The sequence below is a fragment of the Triturus cristatus genome, chromosome 11, assembly GCF_964204655.1.
Source record: "Triturus cristatus chromosome 11, aTriCri1.1, whole genome shotgun sequence".
Lineage (NCBI taxonomy): Eukaryota > Metazoa > Chordata > Amphibia > Caudata > Salamandridae > Triturus > Triturus cristatus.
Genome location: NC_140594.1, coordinates 1,005,755,692 through 1,005,782,062, shown reverse-complemented (window position 1 = coordinate 1,005,782,062; position 26,371 = coordinate 1,005,755,692). Strand labels below are relative to the sequence as shown.

General features: G+C 44.0%; 1 protein-coding gene across 1 annotated transcript in view; it reads right to left on the bottom strand.

The window, feature by feature from the left end:
• The window catches only part of LOC146785832 (transient receptor potential cation channel subfamily V member 6-like), a 304,076-nt gene that overhangs the window by 112,243 nt on the left and 165,462 nt on the right, over nt 1-26,371 (bottom strand). Inside the window, exons 9-10 of the mRNA XM_085635166.1 lie at nt 20,411-20,583; nt 17,736-17,882 (exon numbers count right to left, since the gene is read on the bottom strand). Coding sequence (XP_085491292.1) covers nt 17,736-17,882; nt 20,411-20,583 — 320 coding nt within the window. The remainder of the gene's footprint in view (nt 1-17,735; nt 17,883-20,410; nt 20,584-26,371) is intronic.

The window sequence follows — 26,371 nt, the reverse complement described above, 5'->3', positions numbered from 1 at the left end:
GCTCTCTATGCCAAGCCCGGCAGGTTCCCACTGACTGGCCCCACTGCACATGCAGTCCAGGTGTGGCACGTCGTCAATAAACATTTGGGTTGGGACGGTAAGCTTACGCTGGCCACGCCGCTATGGAGCTCGGAGAAGCTGGGGAGCCTCTGGAAATCCAAAGGCTTTGATAAGTGGGATCTCATCGGGATCACACGGATCAAAGATGTGTGGGAGAGGGACACGATCTTACCATTTGCATCCCTTAAAAAACAGTACAGCATGACGGACACTGAATATTATCGGTATCTCCAGATTCATCACGCGTTGCTGGCGCAGGTCCCTAGCGATGATGCACTGCCTGAGGCCTTCCCGCTTCAGACCAGGGTGTTGGACGGGCACATCCCAGAGAGGACTATCTCCCTAATCTATAGGAAGTTAATCAATAATATGGAGGCCCCCCTGCAGTTGCTTAAGAGCAAGTGGAATAGTGAAGGCCTGGAATTGGACGATGAAGACTGGCAGGAAGCGGTCTCCTCCCCGCGGGTGGTGGCAGCCCCAGCCAGGCTTAGATTAGTGCAGCTAAAACTATTACATAGGACTTATGTAACGGGCCCCGGGTTGGTACGCATGGGACAGGCGGAGAGTGGAGAGTGTAGGAGGGGATGTGGGGACACTGGGACCTTCATGCCCATACTGTGGAACTGTCAGCGGATAGAGGCGTATTGGAGGGATATACATTATACCATGCGTACAGTATTAGGGGTGGAGATGCAGCCAGAGGCGCGACGGTGCTTGCTGAATGTCTGGGAGCCGACTGACCTCAACGCATGGGCTACACTGGCGTTCATGATTGCTAAGAGAAACATTGCGCAATTGTGGGGTGCAGTCCAGCCGCCCCTCCTGGAAAGATGGAAGGAGGATTTAGATTGGTGCATGTTTAGGGAAAAGTCAGTGTTTATTGCCAGGGGATGTCCCGGGAAGTGGAAAAGGGTGTGGGGAGCCTGGAACAAATACAGAGGGGATGTGTGTCCCCCACCCAGCCAGCAGGCGGAGGACGAGGCTTGTGTGACTCCCTAGCCGCAGAAAAACATTGCTTGTACGATATACTGTAATAAGAATTTATTGCCGGAAACCGTGAATGAAGTCGCCTGCTAAGATGTACTTGATGTATCTCAGTCGAATTGGTTTAATAAAAAGAATTTACAAAAAAAAAAAAGCATAATCATTCACCGCAGCGCGGGACGCGCCCGGGCACAGCCCGGGCCAAGGGCAGGCCCGTCCTTGCCAGGAAGAGGCAGGGCCACCCAAATTACATCCCCCAAGCTTTGAAAGTCGACCATCTATATAACTCAAAGGCCAATACAGCTAATGAGTCTCGGAACCCAAAGTCTAACATATCCAAAGTTCCCTTTAATCCAGCTACCCCTCGAGCCCTCATAGATCATGCTCGACCCTCCAGTACATTAATGAGAACACGCCCTCCAGCGAAATTTCTCCGGCAGAGCTATTATCCACGCACCTTCCCCCTGCCGCATAGCCCAAACATTTTCATGGTGAACATCCCTAGGCTCGGCCCAAGGAATGTCCCCGAAAGGGACGATTCCCTAACAAATAAAGTCATACACTGGATTCGCCACATCAGGGGCTGACGTTCAGTGATATGCGAGGACATTATCAGGGCCCGAAGAAGCTCGTCCCCTGCGCAACTACACGACTGCATCAAACTCACTTTGTCCACTGCCGATCTGCCAGAGAATCTTCTTGCATTGGATTATCAAACCTGCCCCCCTGACACCTCACCCATACAGTTTAGACGAGCACAAACAATCTTAGGGGGTGGGACACTTGCTGCCCTAGAGGGAGAGGCATCCCTAGAAGCAGTCAACTGACTACAATATTATCCCCAACCACACAAGGATCAAAGCACTATTCCCCCAAGCATCATGTGTAGCCCTCACAACTTTTCATCTCCCCCAGATGAACATGAACTACTGATAGATAATTCGGGGATGAAGGGCCCAGGCAACCACTCCGATACAGCTCAGAGGACTCAGGAGGCAGGACCTTGCATACCCCCAGATCTCACCGCAATGCCCTATCCCCTAGCGTCTCCCAGCCAACAAACATCGAGCAGCAATATTAATTCTGCCTTGGCCCCAAACCTCCATCAGTTGAAGATGATATCATGGAATGTGGTAGAATTTAATTATAAATTGCTACTCCCTCACTGGAATGAACTGATAGAGGGATTTGATATCTGTATCTTCCAGGAGACCTGGAGTTTGGTCCCACCATACAAATTCGGCTATGTTTGCTTTTGCTCTCCAGCTACTACAATGGGGAGAGGGTGTCCGTCAGGGGGACTGATTATTTGGGTGAATATTGCCCTGGGCTGCCGAATCACCATGCAGCCAATCCTGAGCCCCAATATCCTGAGTCTTACCATCAAGGGCCCCAGGGGAGGGGGCTCTTTAGACCCGTTTAATGTCTATATCAGAGGGACTAAGGGGGGGGGGGCAATCCATCGCCCACTGTTACTCTATTAGAACAAATCCTATATCGCTGCTCGCCCCACGCAAGAATTGGGGTCGCAGGGGATTTCAATTGTACCTTTGAGCCCTGGAGCTCAGAAGGCACGCTGGGGCTTGAGGGAGATGATAGAAATTGGGCTGTCCCCCCGCTCAACATACCCCCTGTCAAAAGATGGACCCACCTAGCAATCCAACTTAATGCGCTCACCATGGAGTTTGGCCTAAGGGCAGCCAATGGTAGAACTCCTTCAGACATCCAGGGAGCAATCACCTTTAACAGAGTTAGCAGCCCTTCACGCATTGACTACATCTTAATTGACGTAAAGCTCTGGGGCAAAATGACTGACATGTTTGTGGGTACCACGACCGACAGCGACCACAACCCCCTCTGTATGACTATGAAGACACTGTGGGATGTACCATGTCACCCTCAGACCATTCGAGCCCCAATCTCTACCACTGATATAATTCCCTCCAATAGCAAAAAGTACCTGAGGTGGCGCGAGGTTTCCTTGCAAGAAAATAAAATAGCGGGCATCCGGGAAGTCCTTTCCATGAACACTTTAGAGCTCCAGGCCGTAGTCGCGGACAAGGCGACTGGGCAGCAGTCCCTATCATCCACTCACGCACAATAGAACAGTTCAGCTCTTACTTTCAAGCACCTAGCAAGCACAGCAAACCGTCCATGCCTCAAAAAAGTCAGCACCCATGGTACACCAAGGACTGCAGGCTTAAAAGTCAGGCCCTAGCAATCAGAAGTAAGAACTGTCCTTTGGTCAAGACAGCAAGAAAGGACTATAGTGCTGCCCTGCGACAAGCAAAGATCGAGTGGGATGAATCACACTGGCAGGAATTGAAGAATGCCAGCCTCGCAAAGAACACCAACCAATTTTGGACATTAGTGAACCGGGGCAATAGCAAGGAATTAGGCACTTCTCCCAATCACATCACAAGCCAAGATTGGCATGACCATTTTGAGAAACTGTATTCTGCTACAGAGGACGGATGTCTGGAGGAGTCAAGCGGCCCCATAGACATCCCTCCAGCAGGAAATGCTGGGGAACCCTTCTCTTTGGCTGAAATAGAAGTAGCGATAAAGAGGATCGTCCCCGCCAAAGCTCCCGGACCAGACGGCCTCCCCGGAGATTTATTTCTCACTGACCCCAGTAGTTGGTCACGGTACATCCAGCTACTGATTAATGCTATAGCCTGTGGTTGCCCAGTGCCAGAATCCTGGAAAGGCACAGAGGTGGTCCTGATCTACAAAAAGGGTGCCAGAGAAGACCCTTCAAACTACAGGACAATAAGTCTGATCGACGCAATGCAAAAGGTGTTAGGTAGGGTGCTCCTACAGAGTATCCAAACGTGGTCAGAAGAGGAAGATGTCCTCTCCCAATACCAGACTGGCTTTAGGGCCAGTACTGGCATGATCAACCATGTATTTAGGCTACTCCTTATATACTGGAAAGTTGTGGTAATTGGCAAGGGCAGTCTCTACCTTGCATTGATTGACTCGAAGACTGCCTTCGATCTGGTACCTAGGATCAGGCTGTGGCAGACCCTTAAAGATATGGGCATCCCTTCCCTAATCCTTAATCTATTGATCCGCCCTCATGAGGGAAACTGCTCAGGTGAGATGGGGGACCCTACGCCAGGTGACGGAACAGATTCCTGTTGGCAGAGGAGTCCGCCGGGGTTGCGTCATGGCCCCCACCCTGTTCTCTTTATATGTGAATGGGGTGGTGAGTTTCCTTCAAGAAGATCCTGCTGATGCCCCAAGCCTATTTGCTGATGACACCTTGCTTGTGTATAAGACTCCAGCCGGGCTACAAAAACTAATGAACAGATATCAATCTTTTTGTGACTCTGGGGGTTTAGTCATCAACACCTCTAAAACAAAGCTCATGGTCTTCAACCCCCACAAATCCTTTAGGAATAACTATGTTGAATGGCAGCCTCTTGGAGAGAGTCAATACCTTCGACTATCTTGGCATCAATCTCTCAGATAAAATGCTCTGGTGGTCCCATTTAGCCAAAATGCTTATGAACCGCAAACGTGTGGTCAGGGCACTAAACAAAGAACATCGTTCCTCGTATAGTAGGCCAGTGGCCCAGGCCCTCGTAGTCTACGATGCTAAGGCAGTTAGCCCAGCTCTGTATGGAGCCGAGCTATGGGGGTTGACAATGTAGATGACATCAGAAGATCTGAGCGCAAGATTTTGAGGGACTTGGTGATGCTCCCCCGTAACATCCCACTAACAACCCCAATGCAAGACATGGGCAGGCAGCCGTTTAGAGATATTGCTAAGCTATGCCCATTGCTCTTCTGGCACACCTAAGGCGTACCCAGAGCTCACCAAATATGCTGCAGCGCTAACAGGGGTGATGAACCTAGATGTGGATCACAGGGTCAAATGGATATCAAACGTTAGAAAAACGATGACATTACTGGGCCTTAAAGATTCATGGGATACCCAAAAAACCCCAAGCAAGGTAGAGATCAAGCGCAAATACTGGGATTGGATGCACAGCCAGGAACTCAGCAGGCCCAACGCGGGGAGGCTAACGGAAGAATTCCTTCATTACAAGACAAGAAGCCTCAAGCCTTACCTGGATATAATCCAGGTCCCACGAGATAGGGCTTTGTGTATCCAATTTAGGCTTGGCACACTCCCAGTCCATGCACTAACATCAAAGGGGTGTTCACCCAAGCATACAATAGAAGGTTGCCCCTACTGCAGAGCCCTGTTGGAGTGTGTTGCCCATGTTATGTTTGCCTGGCCAGCCTACAACATGGCGAGGTCTAGATGTTTAAAACCGATATGCAGAAACATGGGCATCCACAACCATCGGGCTGCTTTGCGCATTCTGAAAACCGACCCAAGTGTACTCTTTGTCTGTGGGGTGGCTACGTTTCTAAGCTATGATTTGATTGTCAGGCAAAAAGCCTTGCGAGGGGTGTTTAATGTTACGCTTAGGGTGACACTGGAGGCCCCCGGGTTGCTCTGCATATACCGAAACCTGAATAAAGAGCTTTCTACTTGTGGGGTAACTAAATCTTAAGCTATCCCTAAACAGTCAGGCAAAAAGCCTTGTGAGGGAAGCCTTAATACTGTAGGCCACACCAGGACATCACCTTAACCCAAGAAAGCCTTTTAGAATATAAAAGCACTGGCACTTCATATAAGCCCGCTGGGTTGCATTGTCATATTTTTTTTATTTTTTTTAAATATCCGTTTTTAATCCATGTATTATTTTAGGTAAGAATTTGTATAATCTCATCTGTACAGCTTTTTAGATAACTGTTTTTATGTTTTGTGGTGCAACATCAAGTCTAAAAATACCGTGTAAGCACGCTCTCCAGTTCAATTATGTATCAACCGAATATTTGTATCAATTTATTCCTTTTTATTCACTGTAAAAACGTTGCACAAGGCTTTTATGATACAAGTTATCGAAATAAAGCAACTGATGATGATTAAAATCTATTAATGCTGTGGAAGAGAATCAAATATATAAGGGTTAGGAGTTATGGTCCATAAACCAGATAAATAGTACACGTCTGCTGTTTTAGCATGATTTGAATTATGACCCTTTATCCATGCCTTTTGATGACATTTCTTTACAGTTGTATACCTCCAGTTTCAAGGTCTGATATTGCAACCTCCATTGTGGATACCTGTTGGGTAGTGCAAGACAGTAAATTGTAATTTATCTGCTTCACTAAATTGCTGTCTTTGTATATGATATGTGCTTCTATCTTATGTATTATCCGTGGTTAATACATAGTTAATATTTCACAAACCAACCTGTGTTTGTAGGGGTTATTCAAACCACACACATTGTTAATTATTATAGAATAGACAATCTATATCAACACATAACATCTGTGCATTTTTATTCTCTGGTGACTGCATTTGTCTAAGTATAGTAAAACAATCATATATCTGAATTCTATCTTCACCTCTGTGTTTTATCTTCATCTTCTACCTCTTTTCTCTTTTCCACACCGTTCACCCTCGCCCCACCTTTGTGGGCTCTACTAATATATCTGATTTTCTGCTGAGTGTAGTGAGCCCAAACCCCTCAGGAAAAATCAACCTATTTGCTTTTGTGGTAGGACAGCACTATATGGCCATAGCACCTCAGTACCCCTGTCAGTCCATATATGTTTTATAAATCAGAATATTTATATAACTCCGTAGACTCAATGCATATCCTCCCTGTAGACCTTGCTAACATCATTCCTACATGAACCATGTGCCATCAATAATAATCTATACTGCCGCCCCTTGAGTTGATTACAAGATCACTCCACATCATATTACATCACCCAAAGTGTGACTTGAGCCCCCAGCGAGAGCGTTCAAATTGCGATTCTGCAGAGTGTGAGTATTTGGATTGGATTTTGACTTGCTAGACCATTGTGAGATCAGATATTTAGCCACATGCTTCTCATTGCATACATTAGTTTTACCATCCCCGATTATGGTTAGCCCTGATGGTTCTCCCAAGTGGTGTTATACATTTCCGCAGCTTCCACCAGTGTTTAATTGTCGAATGGCTAATGTCAGATCTTACAAATAAATTGATGTTACCAACTGTGATGGGCGTATTTAGTTTTGTTCTGACAAATATTACTAGTCTTAGAAATACATTTTGCACACTATAATCCTTGGTTGTCTCTCGTATGACCGAGCTCTACGAAAAGGAAAACAATGTGCTCAATGAATTCATGAATCCCAATCCCAGTCTGGTAGGTCCAGAAATGTTTGCTGAAACACACCCACTACAAAAGTGTGTGTCTTTGTAGACCCTCCTTGGTTCAAAGGATGCATAGATTGGCCCAATCCTGTCAGTTCTCTACAACTTCAATTTTGCCTTTCACAATGTGACTATGTTCTTCCACGCAGTCTTAACTTTTTTTAGACTGTCTCTTTATTCTCAGCCATTCATTGCTACAACTCTGTAATTCAAAAAAGAATTGTACCTACACCATCAGCAATAACATGCATAGCTTTCAGAGTTTTGGCATGATCAAGTTTCACCTTGGTGCACTTGGATTGTTTCCACTCTGTCTTTTTATAATATGAAATATTTGCACAAGATTATGCTCTTGATTATTGAGTGTAGTACCCTGTGGATTTAGTGGCAGCATTGATGGCTCACTATGTGCCACTTCTTTTACTTTCGCAGCCTGCACACCCTGCAGAATCTCCCGTTCAGCAACATTCTACACATTTGATCCAGGTGTTTTGGATCCTTTATTCTTGCCATGGTACTTCTCATCCTGTGAACATCTGTTGCTCTCCAACCTTTGTAAACATTGTTTAGGATCAGAAAGATAAATCCCGTGTTACGATGTACATCTTGGTTACTGAGGTTGTGGTTCAAATGTTTAAAACACCATTGATCAAGGACACTCTTTGCTTTATCGAACTTTGAATATGCCACTTGTGTGACCTGTATAGCAAAAACAGTCAACATTTGGTTTAGTTAGCAGCTTATGTCACCTGTTGGTTGCTCCTCATCTCTGTCATTACATCTTATGCCTAATTTCAACAATGTTCTTTTTTTTTTTGCATTAGTACATTTATCAATATTATTTAGTTCTTTGCAGACACTAATTTGACAACTTTGCAAGTTTACTGCATTTCTGTTCTGATTGGTAAAAATACAATTACTTGGTGTCATAAGTCTAGGTCATGTCCAGGCATGCAAGCTGCCTACTTTGTGTTCCTTCCAATATTACCATTACAGGTACTCAGTTCCATATTGAGTTAATCCCATCCTTATTAATTCCTTTATCACTGCTACTCACAGCTGGAGGACGGGCATTTGCATCTGGCATATCTCTCTGAGTCGTATGAACCATAGTGGGTTTGCTATATAAACACTATGGGCCCTATTTCGATGTCGGACGATACTGGGACCGACCGACCTCCTCTTGGCAGTCCCAACCCAGCAATTAAGATGCGACTGAAAACTGTTCGGTCACAGTCCTATTCTTTACAATGGGGGTATGCATGCCAACTGGAATGCATGCTCTCATGTAAAAAGAAGAGGTGCTGTTGATCCCTGCACACCGTGGCAGGCACCTCAAGGTGCCTGCCACGGGGTGCAGGGATCAACAGGGGGACACCATAGGTGCCCACTCGGCCACCATCTGGAGGCCTTGCACCCATGGGGCCCTGCTGGAGTACCCCCAAAGTGGACTTCCAACAGTCTTTCTGTGTCAGTAAGGCCAGCACAGAAAGGCTGTCGGAATCCGACATTGTAATCCCTCGAACGGAAAGAGCCGCCCTTGGGATTGAAGGAGGCTTACTGAATGGCAGACGGGCTCACCGAGCCCATCGGAAGCCATTTGGAAATCCAGTTTGGATTAATTTCCGATCGATTCGATCCAAATGGGCCAGTCAGAAGGAATCCAAACTGCTGATTACGATGCAGTAGGAATGGCTTCGACGAAGGGTCCGAGCCGTTCCCTACGGCATTGTAATCGGCCCCTATGTCGTCTACCTTTTACGTCAGCGACCCTAGGGTGCAAGCACAGTATTTCCCACCATTATTAGAGATATATTGCTCCTTGGTATCACTCCTCCAGTGATTATATTTGGATTCGGACATATGCAGCGAGCGGTTGGGGCAGGCCCTCCTCTCAGGCAAACCCTAATTATAACCCTCTGTTGGCACACAACCCTTCTTGATGGCCCCTTGGCATGTCCTTGGGATCAGGGTGTGCCCATCATGCCTGTTTTTGTGGGTACTGTTTTTTTCAGGAGTCGGCGACTGAGAAATAAAAAGCATGCCTTTCTTATGGAAACTCTGACATGACTAAACTACACAGTGAAGACAGCCACTTTGTAATATACATCTAACTCACACATTATTTAAATCACTAGTATGGTCAGCTAAGTTGTTGCATCCCATTTTAGTTTCACCAGGAAAATTAGTTTATGTCTACAACAGAAATTGCTGAATGGATCTACACTAAACTTTGCATTAAAGTAGAGCTTTACTCAGAAAACGTGCTTTTGGTTTATTTATGTAAATTCCTTCAGTAGCATTTGAGGTATTAGCATTAAAAAAGATACTGATGGCACTTTAGAGGGTTAACACTTTTTTTATAGCTTCACATACTGAAGGTTGAGTAGTCAATTAAATGTTGCAGGAACACTGAGATGGCATTATACAACCACATGAAACATAGTATCCGTTATGTATTTTTTATATTACTGGTTTATTTATTTTATGTCAGTTAGCTTGAAAATGCTGTTTTCTGTAAAAGGCAGCTAACAATTGACATTGATTGGATGTTTAGTGTTTGTTTATCTTTCTTTAATAAATTGTTGATTTAAAAAAATGGGTTTTGGTGAGCACCAGTTGATTTATGAGATTTGGTGGCAGCAGTGTTTAATGAGCTGTTATGAATTTGTCGCATTTTCCATCTAATTTGCCACATAATTTGCAGTTGTCAAAATAAATGTTGTGTCTCAGTCAAGGGAATGGAATGAATACTGCAAGAGAATATGCCACAATATTTTCAATTCTTACTGCATAATTTTTGATTATCTTGCTGCGTATTTTGGTCCTCTATGCTGCATAACTCTAGCAGCCCTGAAAATAGAAAAGCTCTGGAGAGTGGTTTGGGGCTGCCACCTTTTCCATGTTGCATGGTTACATGTTTAATACCACTGCACTTTATGCAATAAAAGCACCCAAACGTAAAATGTTTGGGTGCTTTTACTGCAAAAAGCTGACAAATTTCAAGCACTTTTCATCTTCGAATTCGGTGAACCACGAGAAACTCTAATTGTGTTTTTTCAGTAAATAGAAAACAATCTGAAATGATTTCTTAGTAATGAGTGACATATTGGCTTCATCCTCATGCAAACAGTCTTTAAAAGACTGCAAAGCTTTAACGCTGCCAATGAGTGTGGGATTATGTGGTAAATTCTGAATCCACAGAATTGTATAATCCTTCTATTTACTCATAACACCAAATCGTATAGTCCAGTATTTCACTGACCATTTAAAAAAACCGTTTACCTATTATGTATTGGGGGGGAGGGGTGGGTGGATTGATGGGTGGATGGGTGTGTGTGTGTGTGTGTGTGTGTGGGTGTGTGCGCGCGTGTGTGTGTGTGTATGTGTGTGTATATATATATGGCGGAGAAACACTGAAAAAACAAAGGTTAAAGGCATGTTATAGTTAGCTGAAAATGTGAGTTAAAACATACCATTTTTAACAAACTATAATTGGTGACTCAAATTCACCAGTTATAGTTATCTCAAGTAGCTATAACTTGTGCCCTAAAGTAATTATACCTCACGGACCCGCTATGTGCAGTCTTTTCATCAATTGTGTAATTTCACATGTTGCAGTCATGTTATCAATGATGTCATAGATCGTGTAATGTGTGATGTAATGGGAAATGAAATGAAAATTAATTTATAGAGCACTCTACTACCCTGGGGTTGCTAGGCGTGAGATGTGAGTGGTAATTAGGAGTGCATGGCAAGGGTGCGAATCATTGTTACTTTAGGGTTATAGCTGCTTGAGGAAACTATAACGGGTGAATTCCAGTTTTTTTTTAGTTCAAAACTTTACGTTCAAACTAAAATTTTCATCTATCCATACATTCCTATAACCTTTGTTTTTTATCCAGTACATTTTTAAGGTTGTTTTTTTTCAAATGTAAAGTAAGATAGAATTACAATTCCTAACAATAACGTCACTTTAAGTATTGTTTTTTTCAGTGAATTTGGTGGTTTTTTTTCAACAGAAAGTAATATTTTATTACCAAACTTAAAGCCAACCCAAAACTGCCTTTGGCCGTTCACTGTGTAGGGTTGAATGCATGGCCCTTCGTCCAAGCCCTCACAAATAATTAACCTCATGCCGCAGGGCCAGCTCCCAGTGAGCACCCTACCCCCGCTGTGCACGGCCTTCAGGAGTGCGCAGCATGGGGTTGGCCACCCAACCCCTTACAAGTACCCCTGCGCCAAACGCAGCATGAGGTTGGTCTTGGCTGTCCCAGCCACAATCAGGCAGACTTACTGACTTTGTCAAAGAGTCACAACACCCAAAAAATAAAAAAGGGCCTACTGGCTTTAATAAGGGGGTGAGTATATATATATATATATATATACTTCCTGGAGGAGAAGTGTATGGTGTTGCATATATATATATATATATATATATTCATTCACCAAATATGCCCTGCATATGAAGACGCACTCCTCCAGCCAGTGATTTGACAAAACCTTTATTTCAAAGGGAACAGGGTTACTTTTCCGTTTGTTTCCGTCCCGCTGCCTGACGCGTTTCAGAGCAATAGTGCTCCTTCCTCAGAGGCAGTTTGCTGGCACACCTCATTCGTGGCATCCACACAGTTCCCTGCTGCATTCCTCATTTTTATCGGCCTCCGGTGTGCCGACCCGTCTTTTTTAACAGTTTTGTTCAGGTGCAGCATGGTACTTGTGGTTTATTTATCACGCCAAAATTATTACCTCCAGTGGTTTGTGTGTCTTAGCAAACATTGAAGAGACCAATGACAGCCCTCCAGTGGGCTACAGGAAAGGAAACCTGTTCCATCAATTTTAAAACCAGCTGCGCCGTCACAGATTACTGAAGGGTTCAGGTAGGACGATCCCTCATTGAATTCAGAGGGCGGTGCGAACTCCGACGGCTGAGCCTGCCGTATGTAAATGTTCACCAAATATGCCCTGCATATGAAGACGCACTCCTCCAGCCAGTGATTTGACAAAACCTTTATTTCAAAGGGAACAGGGTTACTTTTCTGTTTGTTTCCGTCCCGCTGCCTGACGCGTTTCAGAGCAATAGTGCTCCTTCCTCAGAGGCAGTTTGCTGGCACACCTCATTCGTGGCATCCACACAGTTCCCTGCTGCATTCCTCATTTTCCTGTAGCCCACTGGAGGGCTGTCATTGGTCTCTTCAATGTTTGCTAAGACACACAAACCACTGGAGGTAATAATTTTGGCGTGATAAATAAACCACAAGTACCATGCTGCACCGGAACAAAACTGTTAAAAAAGACGGGTCGGCACACCGGAGGCCGATAGAAATGAGGAATGCAGCAGGGAACTGTGTGGATGCCACGAATGAGGTGTGCCAGCAAACTGCCTCTGAGGAAGGAGCACTATTGCTCTGAAACGCGTCAGGCAGCGGGACGGAAACAAACAGAAAAGTAACCCTGTTCCCTTTGAAATAAAGGTTTTGTCAAATCACTGGCTGGAGGAGTGCGTCCTCATATGCAGGGCATATTTGGTGAATATATATATATATATATATATATATATATATATATATATATATATGAAGCTCGATGGGGAGTGTCCCTCGGACGAACCGCACTCGAGCAGCGAGAGGCTCCCCCAAAGCCAAATCACAGGTATGAACAGTCAAGGTCACCAATAATGTTCCATTCGGCCACACACCAGACGCGTTTCAAGTTCACCTCTTTATCAACAGCATGCAGCAGGAAAGCGCTAAGATGGCTCCACCTACCAATTAATTATGCGCGATCACCTGCCTAAATAGGCAACTCTGAATGAGAAGGTGTTGCATCATGGGAGATGAAGTCTTTATTTACAGCATGAATTGCAGCGCTTCAATAATAAATGGTAAAAAGGCTCTGCATGAGCCCCGGTGCTTCCTTGCTGTTCTCATCCTCTTTTCGCTGCCCCACAATGTAGCTCTGACATCCAAGAGCTGCGTGGCCTCCCAGTTAGGGGTGGTGCAGGTTCAGCGGCAGGACGGCCGCTAATTATATGAAGCTCGATGGGGAGTGTCCCTGGGACGAACCGCACTCGAGCAGCGAGAGGCTCCCCCAAAGCCAAATCACAGGTATGAACAGTCAAGGTCACCAATAATGTTCCATTCGGCCACACACCAGACGCGTTTCAAGTTCACCTCTTTATCAACAGCATGCAGCCGGAAAGCGCTAAGATGGCTCCACCTACCAATTAATTATGCGCGATCACCTGCCTAAATAGTCAACTCTGAATGAGAAGGTGTTGCATCATGGGAGATGAAGTCTTTATTTACAGCATGAATTGCAGCGCTTCAATAATAAATGGTAAAAAGGCTCTGCATGAGCCCCGGTGCTTCCTTGCTGTTCTCATCCTCTTTTCGCTGCCCCACAATGTAGCTCTGACATCCAAGAGCTGCGTGGCCTCCCAGTTAGGGGTGGTGCAGGTTCAGCGGCAGGACGGCCGCTAATTATATGAAGCTCGATGGGGAGTGTCCCTCAGACGAACCGCACTCGAGCAGCGAGAGGCTCCCCCAAAGCCAAATCACAGGTATGAACAGTCAAGGTCACCAATAATGTTCCATTCGGCCACACACCAGACGCGTTTCAAGTTCACCTCTTTATCAACAGCATGCAGCCGGAAAGCGCTAAGATGGCTCCACCTACCAATTAATTATGCGCGATCACCTGCCTAAATAGGCAACTCTGAATGAGAAGGGGTTGCATCATGGGAGATGAAGTCTTTATTTACAGCATGAATTGCAGCGCTTCAATAATAAATGGTAAAAAGGCTCTGCATGAGCCCCGGTGCTTCCTTGCTGTTCTCATCCTCTTTTCGCTGCCCCACAATGTAGCTCTGACATCCAAGAGCTGCGTGGCCTCCCAGTTAGGGGTGGTGCAGGTTCAGCGGCAGGACGGCCGCTAATTATATGAAGCTCGATGGGGAGTGTCCCTCGGACGAACCGCACTCGAGCAGCGAGAGGCTCCCCCAAAGCCAAATCACAGGTATGAACAGTCAAGGTCACCAATAATGTTCCATTCGGCCACACACCAGACGCGTTTCAAGTTCACCTCTTTATCAACAGCATGCAGCCGGAAAGCGCTAAGATGGCTCCACCTACCAATTAATTATGCGCGATCACCTGCCTAAATAGGCAACTCTGAATGAGAAGGTGTTGCATCATGGAAGATGAAGTCTTTATTTACAGCATGAATTGCAGCGCTTCAATAATAAATGGTAAAAAGGCTCTGCATGAGCCCCGGTGCTTCCTTGCTGTTCTCATCCTCTTTTCGCTGCCCCACAATGTAGCTCTGACATCCAAGAGCTGCGTGGCCTCCCAGTTAGGGGTGGTGCAGGTTCAGCGGCAGGACGGCCGCTAATTATATGAAGCTCGATGGGGAGTGTCCCTCGGACGAACCGCACTCGAGCAGCGAGAGGCTCCCCCAAAGCCAAATCACAGGTATGAACAGTCAAGGTCACCAATAATGTTCCATTCGGCCACACACCAGACGCGTTTCAAGTTCACCTCTTTATCAACAGCATGCAGCCGGAAAGCGCTAAGATGGCTCCACCTACCAATTAATTATGCGCGATCACCTGCCTAAATAGGCAACTCTGAATGAGAAGGTGTTGCATCATGGGAGATGAAGTCTTTATTTACAGCATGAATTGCAGCGCTTCAATAATAAATGGTAAAAAGGCTCTGCATGAGCCCCGGTGCTTCCTTGCTGTTCTCATCCTCTTTTCGCTGCCCCACAATGTAGCTCTGACATCCAAGAGCTGCGTGGCCTCCCAGTTAGGGGTGGTGCAGGTTCAGCGGCAGGACGGCCGCTAATTATATGAAGCTCGATGGGGAGTGTCCCTCGGACGAACCGCACTCGAGCAGCGAGAGGCTCCCCCAAAGCCAAATCACAGGTATGAACAGTCAAGGTCACCAATAATGTTCCATTCGGCCACACACCAGACGCGTTTCAAGTTCACCTCTTTATCAACAGAATGCAGCCGGAAAGCGCTAAGATGGCTCCACCTACCAATTAATTATGCGCGATCACCTGCCTAAATAGGCAACTCTGAATGAGAATGTGTTGCATCATGGGAGATGAAGTCTTTATTTACAGCATGAATTGCAGCGCTTCAATAATAAATATATATATATATATATATAAGATCTACCATCTTTGTCCAAAAATCACCAATATTTTTAAGCAAATGTATATTTTAGTAAATCACACACTCAATGTTTAATAACCGTGATTATTATTTTAAAAAAAAAAGTTTTAATTAAGAAAAATATCAACATGTTTGTAGGATTTTCTTGTAACACAGATTTTATAGTCACATTTTATGGGCCAATTAATGTTAAAAGAAAGACAGACATTTTGAAGAAAGAAAATCAACCTGACTCTGAGTCTTTCTTTTTACACAGTTCAGCCAACACAATTCAACCTTAAACACAATCATTAGGAAACCATGCACTCCAGCTATAGAGCTTAAAGATCCAGCTAAAAGTGTGTTTTTTTTAAATATGGTAATTTCTCCTGGGGTCATGGATTTAATGACCCAGAAGACTTACTGGCTTTAAAAAAAATATATTGCTAGGAGGCGGCTTCACTCCCTGCATCCCCCACAACATAAAAAAGTGCTTGGTGATACCCCCTTTCCTTCTAGTAACATCACCAAGCTAAAAAAAAATAGAAATAGTACTCACAGGGCATTATGGGGAGTGCCTTCAATGAGCAGTGAATAATAAATGGACACCTGCTGCCTCTCATTTGTTATTCATTTTTTGGGGGGTTTCTAATATTTTTGTGGGTGTCCAGGTGCTCACCCAGGACACCTGCACGTTTAATTTAAGTTGGGATCCGCCAGGGGAGTTCCAGGGCCCCCGAAGCACCAGTCGGTTCCCCAGCTGACAACATTGTGTCTGCCGGCAGGAGCCGGCATGCTTGTTATTAAGTGGATGCTCAACTGACGCACCCACAGCTCCATAGTTAGTTGTTGGCTGTGGGGGTGTTCCAGGGCCGATGTGGCCTCATCCGGCTCCCCTTGCAGGAGCTGTCCACTTTATAAGTGATGGTGGGTTCACCGGTGCCCACCTGGGGCACCCACTATCAAGGTGTCATTGGAGGCCATGGTTGGGGCTCCAAGGCCCCTGTAGCCCCAGCCAGCTCCCCTTGTGGGAGATGAACATTTTAAGTGTTGGTAGGTGCCCCGGTGTTCACCCAGGGAACCCACAATGCAGTAGCCAGTGGAGTCTGCAGGGGAAGTCCCAAGGCCCCCCTACACCCTGTGGCCCCTGTTGACACCCCAGCTAGGCTATACTTGGTGCTGGCAGAAACAGGCACCCACCTTCATGGGATCAGCATCTTGTAACTGCTCCCACCAGAAGGGAGCAAATTGAGTTACCACGCCCGCACTTTCCAAGTCAGGGAACTACAGTGTCCCAGGGGTGGACTCCCTTGGACACTGTACAGTATCAGGTCCCTGGGGATGGGGTCCCCGGGGCTGGTGCTGACACAGGGAGGGAGGCTCGTTGTCCCCCATTAAAAGCAAATATGGCCCGATGGATTAGGGCACATGAGTGGCTCTGGGAGGGGTGGGCATGCCTATCTCCCCTTAAACAAATTGGCTCCATGGGATTGGATCACCAGTAATGTAAAGGGTTTGGGAGGAGGTGGCCACATGCCCCCTTTCAATTTAAAAATAATCCAGCCGTTTGGGATGGGGTCCAGGGGGCTCTGTGAGGGAAGCTGATTGCCCCCTCCCCATTAAAAAGGAAACAGCCCTTGGTAATGGGGTCCCTGGTGCCGTATTCTGCTCAGGAATGGGGGACATGCATGCCATCCCGGGGGTCATTTAAGCAATAAAAATATGGCACCTGCCATTTTGTGGTTTTTTTTTTGCAGTGATCTATTTTGGACTACCTTGTAATCGCAGCATAAACACATGTAAAAAAAAATTGGGACCCTTTTTATGGTCCCTCACACAAGGCCTGGGGGTAGGGTATTGTTTTTCATTCAATTTTAGTACAAGTGACTAACACCTGGAAGTCCAGTAATGACTGTGCCAACAGTTCCTTTAATGTTGCGGACAGCCAATCAGAGTGCTCACTCCCGTGGGACCTTTACTCCTGCGGGAGATATATAAATATATATTCAGATTACACATTCCCATCTTTTGGAGGTAGTAATTTTCTCTACGCTCTGTCATACTTCTAAATTGAGTCCTTTTTGAACACTACTGCTTGTGAAATCTTTATACCAAGACAAGGGATATATGCTAACAGATCTAGAATGTTATCATGTGATTGCCAATTTGAACATATAGCATGGAAATATTTGTAAATTTCTATCTGACCAGCTTTCGTACAGCAAACAATGCCAATGCTCTCACTTTGTAAATTTTCCAACCTGCACATCAGAAGTGGCCATATATGAAATAGCTACCTGTGGTTTTCTACTAGAAGTGATGATGTCCAACACGGAATTCGGATCTGACAAGGTGTCAATGTGTGTTAGGTCATATATGCAATAGGAAATGGTTCCCATTTTCCAGTAGACCTTCTTTTGCCTTTTCACAAAGTAATTAAACATCTGTGAAAAAAAAATAATTGCACATGATTAGATTATTGTATAAACCTCCCACTAAGACTGTTGAATATCTTCTAACTGGTGCATAAGAAAATCATATTCTGCACTGAGCAGTGCCTCCTCAAATGGGCTGTCTTAGTTCTACAAAGAAAAACACAGCATCCTTGGACAACACTGTACTCTAAACAGTCACTAGTCAATGAATCAATGACACAAGCTCCTGCCACAAAATACCACACCAGCGGATCTTAATCTTTTCACTTCTGTGCACCTTAACTGAATCATTACTAGAATCCAGTAACGGAAATAAAGTGCTAGAGAGACAATCTGAGCTCGATTATCAAGTAACTAAATCATGTAAGACTGAAAAAACTGAAGCAGCTGCTGTAGTGCTTGTAGACAGTGAATAATGTGAGTGGTAGTGAGACTCCTTATTCTTATGAAAATGCACACCAGTTGTAGTAATGAGGAAATAGGGTACTAGAGACACACCCTGAGTTCTGTTAGGAAGTAACTGAACAAGGCAAGGGTAGCAATTTCACAACTGATCTCTGACCTTCACTTGCCCCTAACCTCAGACCATACTAGATATTGCCCTCCTCTACCTTTCCAAACCACTTCGGTAACTTTTTCAATTATCTTTATGTGACTCAATTTCCATCTACTCCCACCACTGTCTGGTGTTCAGGAGCATTACATTTAGTACCAGTTACTTACTCTATGGGTTTTATGTCATCATACTACTCAAGAATCAATGTCTTATCAGCACTCACCACTCCAATAGAAAACCTTTGGGAATATATATCCTCTCCACCATATCCACCCTTGCCCAAGCATTAATGCATCTTTCTCAAAACATGGTCCACCACGTGCTTTTTACGGAACTTTGTAAGGATGCCAACTTCGCTACATAAATTAATATGTTATAGAACTATCCCTCAAAAGGATCCACCATGAATTTTCCAGCTCCCCATCTCACTGTACATATTCATTAAGAAAGTACTATTATAACTTTGTTTTCAACAACTTAGTAGCCTGCTCTACAACTTTCTGCTTGCTCTCAAGAGTTTGTAGAGAACACTCTTTCAAGACTGCTCTCAGACTGTCTCTCTCTTGTCTACAAGAGGAAATTGTCCTCTCTGCCACCTTTACATGATTAATCAGAACCATCCATGATTCTTTTTGTTTTTTTCTGACATTTCATACCTATAGCTATAAGTCACTTCATAGCAAGTAGGCTCCACGTACCGATTGTGATTGTGCAAATATCCACTCCTCTGGGTCTCCTTGGGCACACTCATGCTGTCCTGTCAATGGCTATAACCATTCAATCATTGCAAACAGCATGCAGTCTCGCTGTTCTTTCATGTGTTAATCAACATACCCAAATCAGACAGCTACCCTAAGTTAACTTCTATTCAGTAAATCAGACTTTTTCATGTCTACCTTGCTGTGCTTACATTTGATAAGTATATATTGCATGTTCAGTTTAATTATTAATGCTTCTCTATGTGCTGGTCTGTAATTCTGAAGTTATTATTGGAAATCAATTATTTGTAGTTATTTTTTTGTTTGAATTTGTTTATTGCTTTTCACATTATATGTAGTACACATCCATTCAGGAGTTACATTACTGTGCAGGGGTATCTTGCCCCTCTTCCATTTTTTCTCTTGTTTTTAGATCAATAGACAGGTCGTACATATCAATATGTATCCATAGAAACAAAATTCTTTTTTCTTTTTTTTTTTTATAACAGCTTGCAACAGAACATTAATGCAACAAGGATGTAGAACACATTTTTCTCCTATCATGTAGAGAATGTAAGGTCTTTCAGATGGGGCATCGTTCTGAACTATGCTTCCCTGACTATTTGTTGTTGGTCTGCGCGCATGTGCAGTGGACACAGCTGTGCTGCATGTCTCTGCCAAACTACTCACTAACTTATAAATGGTTATTCTGCGTCATGTTGTTGGACCTGGATGTCTGTCAACGGGGATCAATTATTTGTAGTTATGCCAGTTTATCTTTACTTCTTGTACACCATATACTTGTATAGCGCTGTCACCTTAACGTAACGTTTAATGTTGCTGTAACGTAATTGCTTGTGATGGATCTGTACTCTGGACACAATGTTTTATCCTGGCAACTTTCTTTAATAACTAAGCTTAGTGCAATTTATTTTGTGGTCTAACTTATTTTATGTCATCTCTTTCATTTTTTAAAAATCTTTTATGAATTGTAAATTTAAATAAACAAATCCAAATATGTGTGGAGTTCAATAACTTAAAAGCAAATGTAGAAACGTTCCCATTGCTCCCCTCAGAGATCATCAACTATGTTCACATAACATCAATTGAAATTAAATGACAAACACAATCAACTATGTCACGTGAGCTTGCTGCCCTACTAAACAATCTTGTCTCATTAGTGAAACACTTAAAGGAGCTTGCAGCAATACACGATACAGTGACATTTTTCAGTTTATCATACATTATTTAATTGCAAGAACGAACGGATGTTGGACACTCACAGTGATATCTCCTTCGTGAGCTGCTGTCTTCAGTGGGGTGAAGCCATCATTGTTTTTAAGCCTTTCCACAATCTGGCAAGTCTTTTCTGGCACAAGTCCTATTATCAAGTCATACATGCGGCAGACAATTTTTTTATCTGGCTGCAGAGTCAGTACATGGAACACAGTGTTTCCTACAATTATTGAAAAAAAAGCAATTCTGAGCAAACATCTAAATTCATTTGTGATATATATTTCACTGCAAATGCAAGATGAACTGTAAACATATGTAATTACTTGATGTACATAACCATGTGATTCCTTATTAAAAGTTTTCTTTTTTAGTGTGATATGTGTATGGCCATTGGAGTGGAGGTGGGAGATGTGTAGGAAGGAAATTACTAGTCCCATTCCCATATTCTGTGAAAGCACTATTGATATTTTCTTAGCCCCGCCAATCGTGCCTCTTTTGTGTGAGGACTGGCTGAGGGACTCCCTTGGCAACCTAAACGCTCCTTAGTATGTACCCTTGAGGGTACGGTACCAATATATTGTGCAGTAAATAGTGCCTCTCTAAATGTCCGTCCTAAATATTGTGTGCAAAAATATTACTCAACACGGAAAAGCAAGCACACTACCATACTCTGTTTGTCTGCCAGTGATGTCCTTCACATGTCAGTAAGTTAGAAGCTATGAATTGAATGTCGCATGTCACAACCCACATGCGATACTGGTACTGAAGAAAGCCATGCTGACCCAAAGGGCATTTAGACATTATGGCTGAAACATGTTGACCAAGACCGAGAATGTGAGAGTTTGTTGCTTTCTCGAAGCACATCTACCACTGCTTTCAAAATTGCCCTAGGTTAGCACTATTAAACAGGCCTTATTGGGTGGTAACATGGAGTCCATTTTAAATCACCTCTTTTTTTCTCTTAAGAATCATCAAACAAAACTGCTGTGCCGTAATCAGGCAAGGTAGCACACCCTTGATTTGCTAAGTGTTTCAGGTGGGACCTCAGTGATGAAGCATGCCACCAACTACTTTGGTGGGTGAGGGGTCTTTTAGGAAAACTTAAACTTTTTTTCACACGGATGTGTGAATGACATCTCAAGCACACACACACACACATAATATGGTAATGTGTTCACTATTCTTTTTTGTTTGTATTTATGAGAGAAGGTGAGCGGGCTCTCTTCTCACTCTCTTTTGTTGTTATCCTGCTGCACAAATATTTCCCCATTGGTGGTAATAATCAAAACTCTGCACCCAATTGACCATATAATTGTAAACAATATTTAAGACATTCTGATTAAGTCACTCAATATTTTTCTCAATGATATTATGCCATACCACCTCCTTGAGTCGCTTGCCCATTTTACTCATATTTGCCAAATTTATTTATATTATTTATTGGTTTTGAACACCACTTGTACCTTAGGTGGTTGATTTGAAGTACTAATAGAGAGAGGACTGCAGGAGGGAGATGGAGCAGCATAGATGGAAGGCAAACAGATTTCAGACCACATGCTTGGCAAGAGATGTAGGTCTTCAAATAATTGTGCTACATTCTAAAGGCCACAAACGTGAGAGACATACGTCAGGTATACAGTTACTCATGATTTTAAGAAGCTAACCACAGACACCTGATTAGATGATATGGGCAAATAAATTGAGGCAAATACTTGTGTGATGTGCTGTATCTTGTGCACAAGATCCAAGGGGCTTTGAATTTGATCATCTACTTGACATCACTGTAGGTGCATCAATGAAGGGAAGATGTGGGCAGTTCTTTTAAAGATGAGGAACTCTTTTGTGTCTAATTTTTGATTTTGTCAGGAAGATCCCTTTTGGCTTCATTGCAGGAGTCAATGTGTTGTGGAAATATGGATTTTTATGGTCGGTTATGTCCCCTATCTTGGACCCCAACGGTTTCATGTATAAGTCACAAGTACATGTATGTTCCCTCCAGTTCCAGTTATGAAGACGCAAATACATGTGCGTCCACCGTCAACATGTCCTCTTTCAGATCCGCCATGAATGGGCCGGATATTCTATTCCTAAGTATGAAAGGCCACCGGCTTTATATGGTTCATTTATCCCATTTTACAGTCCAGGCGAGTAGGCCCTGATTCTGCCACCAAGCCTTTTCTTGCCTTCTGCCTCTGAAAGCTCCAGTCTGAGCCTGCATCTGTGACCATGAACTTTGTCTTACTCCCTGCGCGGCTAACGGTGCCTGATCCAGCCCGTCGCCTGCCAAAAACTGTATTTCACCTTCGAGATTATCTCCTTCGCTCCTCATCCGATGCATTCCTGTCTAGTAGTTTAGGTAAACATTCCTCCAGCTACCGTGCAAAGGGCCAGGCCTCGCTGCCCTCATGCAAGTAATTCATAGCCCTGTTACCATGGAATATTCCTACCCCCTCGCATCTAGTGTAGACACTTAGACGCTTGTACACGCACTAACAGTCAGTATAGTCAGTATAGAATAAGATTCTATCCTAAGAGACCTCTCTTTTTGGATAACACAGTTCTTTAAACATAGGATATTAGATATGATTTGGGATTAGGTTGACATAACCCCAGACTTTTGTCTCCACATGTAGAGCTAAATGTCAAGTCCCTTTCTCCCCCTAGTTGCACGTCAAATCACACGTCATGCTGCTGCGCGCGCATCTCTGCCAAGTATTTTTGCTGACATTGCAAAATTCTTTCATGGAACCACCCATTTGTGACATCATACCTAATGACGTTCTTTAGTTACGCCCAGTTACACCCATTTTAGTTACGCATGTATGCCTTTATCTCTGTTATCAACTGTTACGCCTCCTGCATCTGTTTCACTGTAATGCCTCTTCTATAAAAATGATTACCTGTCAATAATGTATTGTTCCTTCCTTCCTGAACTTTCGTGGTGATGGAATAGAAGGCCCATAATTCGAATTATGTTCCTTTGTATAGGAATAAAGCCCGTTCCGAATCTCTAATACCACGGATTCTGCCTCTTATTTTATTGAGCTATTCTTATTAATTTTCCGCATTAAATTAAGTACCGGTAATTAAATTATTTACCACATATATGGCGCCCGAACAGGGACACTTTCTCATCTCACGCGCCGGAGGTGCGTTGCAGGCCCGGTCTCCTGCCACAGCTGGAAGGACAACAACGCGTACCCACAGGATTTCCTGTATCTCCCTCCTGCCGAGCGGGGGTAACTGAGGCTGCGATCAACACCCAGACGAGGCGGTGAGAAGTGCGAAGTATCCCGACCAGAGCCTAGCTGAGAGAGCAAGATCCGAGGTATACAGAGGCCCACCAAGTTCCGAAGTTCCGAAGTTTCGAGTCGAGTCCAGTCCGGTCCAAGTTCAGTTCAAGTTCAGTTCCGAGGCCTTCCGTTCCGAGCTACCCGGTGAGTACCATTGCCGGGGAGGCGTTCTGACGTGCACATAGGTTGTGCCGGTCAAGACGGGTTTGGGTACACAAATCCGGTCTGCACTGTTTCAGCAGTGTATCTGTACTGTTTAGCAGTATATCTAGTATGTCTAGTATATAATTCAGAATACCTAGTTAGTGCCGAGTATTATGCTTAGTGACTAGATCCCTAAATGGCCATCATTGTTGTTCATTAAATGTTAAATGTTAAATGTTTTAAATACGTTCTGCATATTGTGGTGTGAATGACTGTTCATTATTGTGTTTTGTTGTATTAAACGTGTTCAAAATTAGGTATCAGATCAGTTCTCAATATGCCGCTCTTTTCGAAATTAAGACAGATCAAAACTAGAAAAGGGGTACTCGAAGAAGCTGTTCCCATTCCTCCTAGGGACACTCCAGGGTACTTCATGTATCATAAACATGGCCTAGACGCCATATTATTTCTTGATTTATGGGTAGACTACACCAAGGAATTACCAGAAAGTCAGAGGTGGCCCGCAACTGGGACCTGGGATGCAGATTGCATCATGAAAGTAGAGGAAGAATTATGGAAAAAGAAAGCTAGACAATCACAGAAAGATGCCATTGAATTATGGCGTAAAGAATCGTATAGACGTACAGAAAAAGCACGCAGACAGGAAGAGAAGAGTAAGGAGAATTCAAATAAAGTCCGAGAAAATCTATTAATTGAAGAAGGTACCCGAGCAAAATCAGAACAAGTAGACAGACAAAGAAATGCCCTTATGAATGGTATGTATCCTCTTCTGGCCGAAGGGTTACCTAAGGCTACTCTGGAGATACCCAAAGACTTGCCACCTCCATTGTTTCCGATAAAAGCACATCCCAAAGGGCATCCCAGAACCGCAGAAGATGTTTTCCTTTCCTCTTATTTAGACGACGCAGCTCCCGAGTATGCTAATACTGCACCACATAGACCGCCTGCTGAGGGGGTTCAACGCCAAGACCCTCCGTCTGTACCTCCGCAACAACAAACTCCGACACAAGTTCCGGCAAGCACATCTGTTTCTACAGCTGTACCCACACCTATGGTTGCTATATCACGTTCAACGAATCCTTTCACATCCAGCACCCCAGGCGGTGCTACAGGAGGTACAACAAACATTTTTTCCACGCCACCCAGAGTAAATAAACTTTCCTTTCAAGAATTAGCCCACCAACGTACGCCCAAACTAGTAACTCCCGACATGCTTAAGGAACTTCTAGTAGATTGTAGATATGACCCTGTGCCCGGCAAAGAGGATGAAATGCTGCTGGCATCATTACGTATCCGACGAGCTGCAATATATTTAGGGAGGCTACCAGGAATGACTACACATTTAGAAAATATATATCACTTTGTCCAGTCAGGGCGAGATTCAGAAAGTATTAATAGAGCCATGGAGTACCAGAAAGTGGAGATACAGGGGGAACTGTTACGTTTCCTCATAAATTGTGTGATCAGAAATCAAGACCGACCAGGGGTAAATCCGGAAGAAATGCGAATTCTTAAAACATGGAGTCGGAATATATCAGAGGGGAGACATGATAAACTACTAAGTATAGTAGCTATGTGCCGAAAGATCCGCAAAGAAGTAGAACGAATACACGAAGAAAGATTAGCGGTAGACCAGCCTGAACAAAACGAGGAGGAGGAAGAATTAGAACTGCCCACAGGACAGTTAGAAACCATGGCCTATGTAGGTAGAGGAAGATCTTGTAATAATACTAGATGCTTTACTGATCCGATACGTCCGATACGTCCAGTTAATAACAGAGATTTCCAAACCCCTATAATAAATATAAGGTCCCCCGAACATTCGTTCCAAGCCGCTGACAAATTACTCCGAGAACGAAGGGGTTATCATATACTAGATTCTATGGACGAACAAGAATTAGCCAGGTCAGCCGTTCACTGGGTTGACAGTCCCGGAAAATATAGTGATGATACACTAGCGCACACGTTTTTGAACCTCACCCCAGATGAACAGCGTTTAGCTGGTATCTACATGATTCAACAACTCCTTATATTATATAAAAGCCAACACTCCGATCCTGGTCCCTTACCTGATATATTAACTGAATTACTCACGAATAAATGGAGAGGTTCAGGTACTGAGTTAATTAGAGAAATACTAGAATCCAGAAAGCAATACATTCTTTTTGTATGCCCCGAACATGTCTCACTGCCCATCAAGGAAAGAACGACGTATTATATGGATAGACAGAATCCCTTACGCGAAGTACACCCGATAAAAGGTGATGACAATCAGTTTAAACGTGTGTTTGTATACACACCCATATCTAAAATGGAACTATTAGAAATGAAGAAAGTGGTACCCAGTCATGACAAAGACATGTTGCTCATGGGAGAGTATACCTATCCCGACATTATGAAAATATTAAAGGTATTAATGCCTGCGGGCATTTATGAAAAACTCAAAGAAAAGGATTGGGAGGTGGGAGACCAAAAGATAGATTGGACAGCATTAGAAAACGAAGAAACAGCTCGAGGTCCAGGTTTAGGGCTTGGGGAAAAGACCAAAAT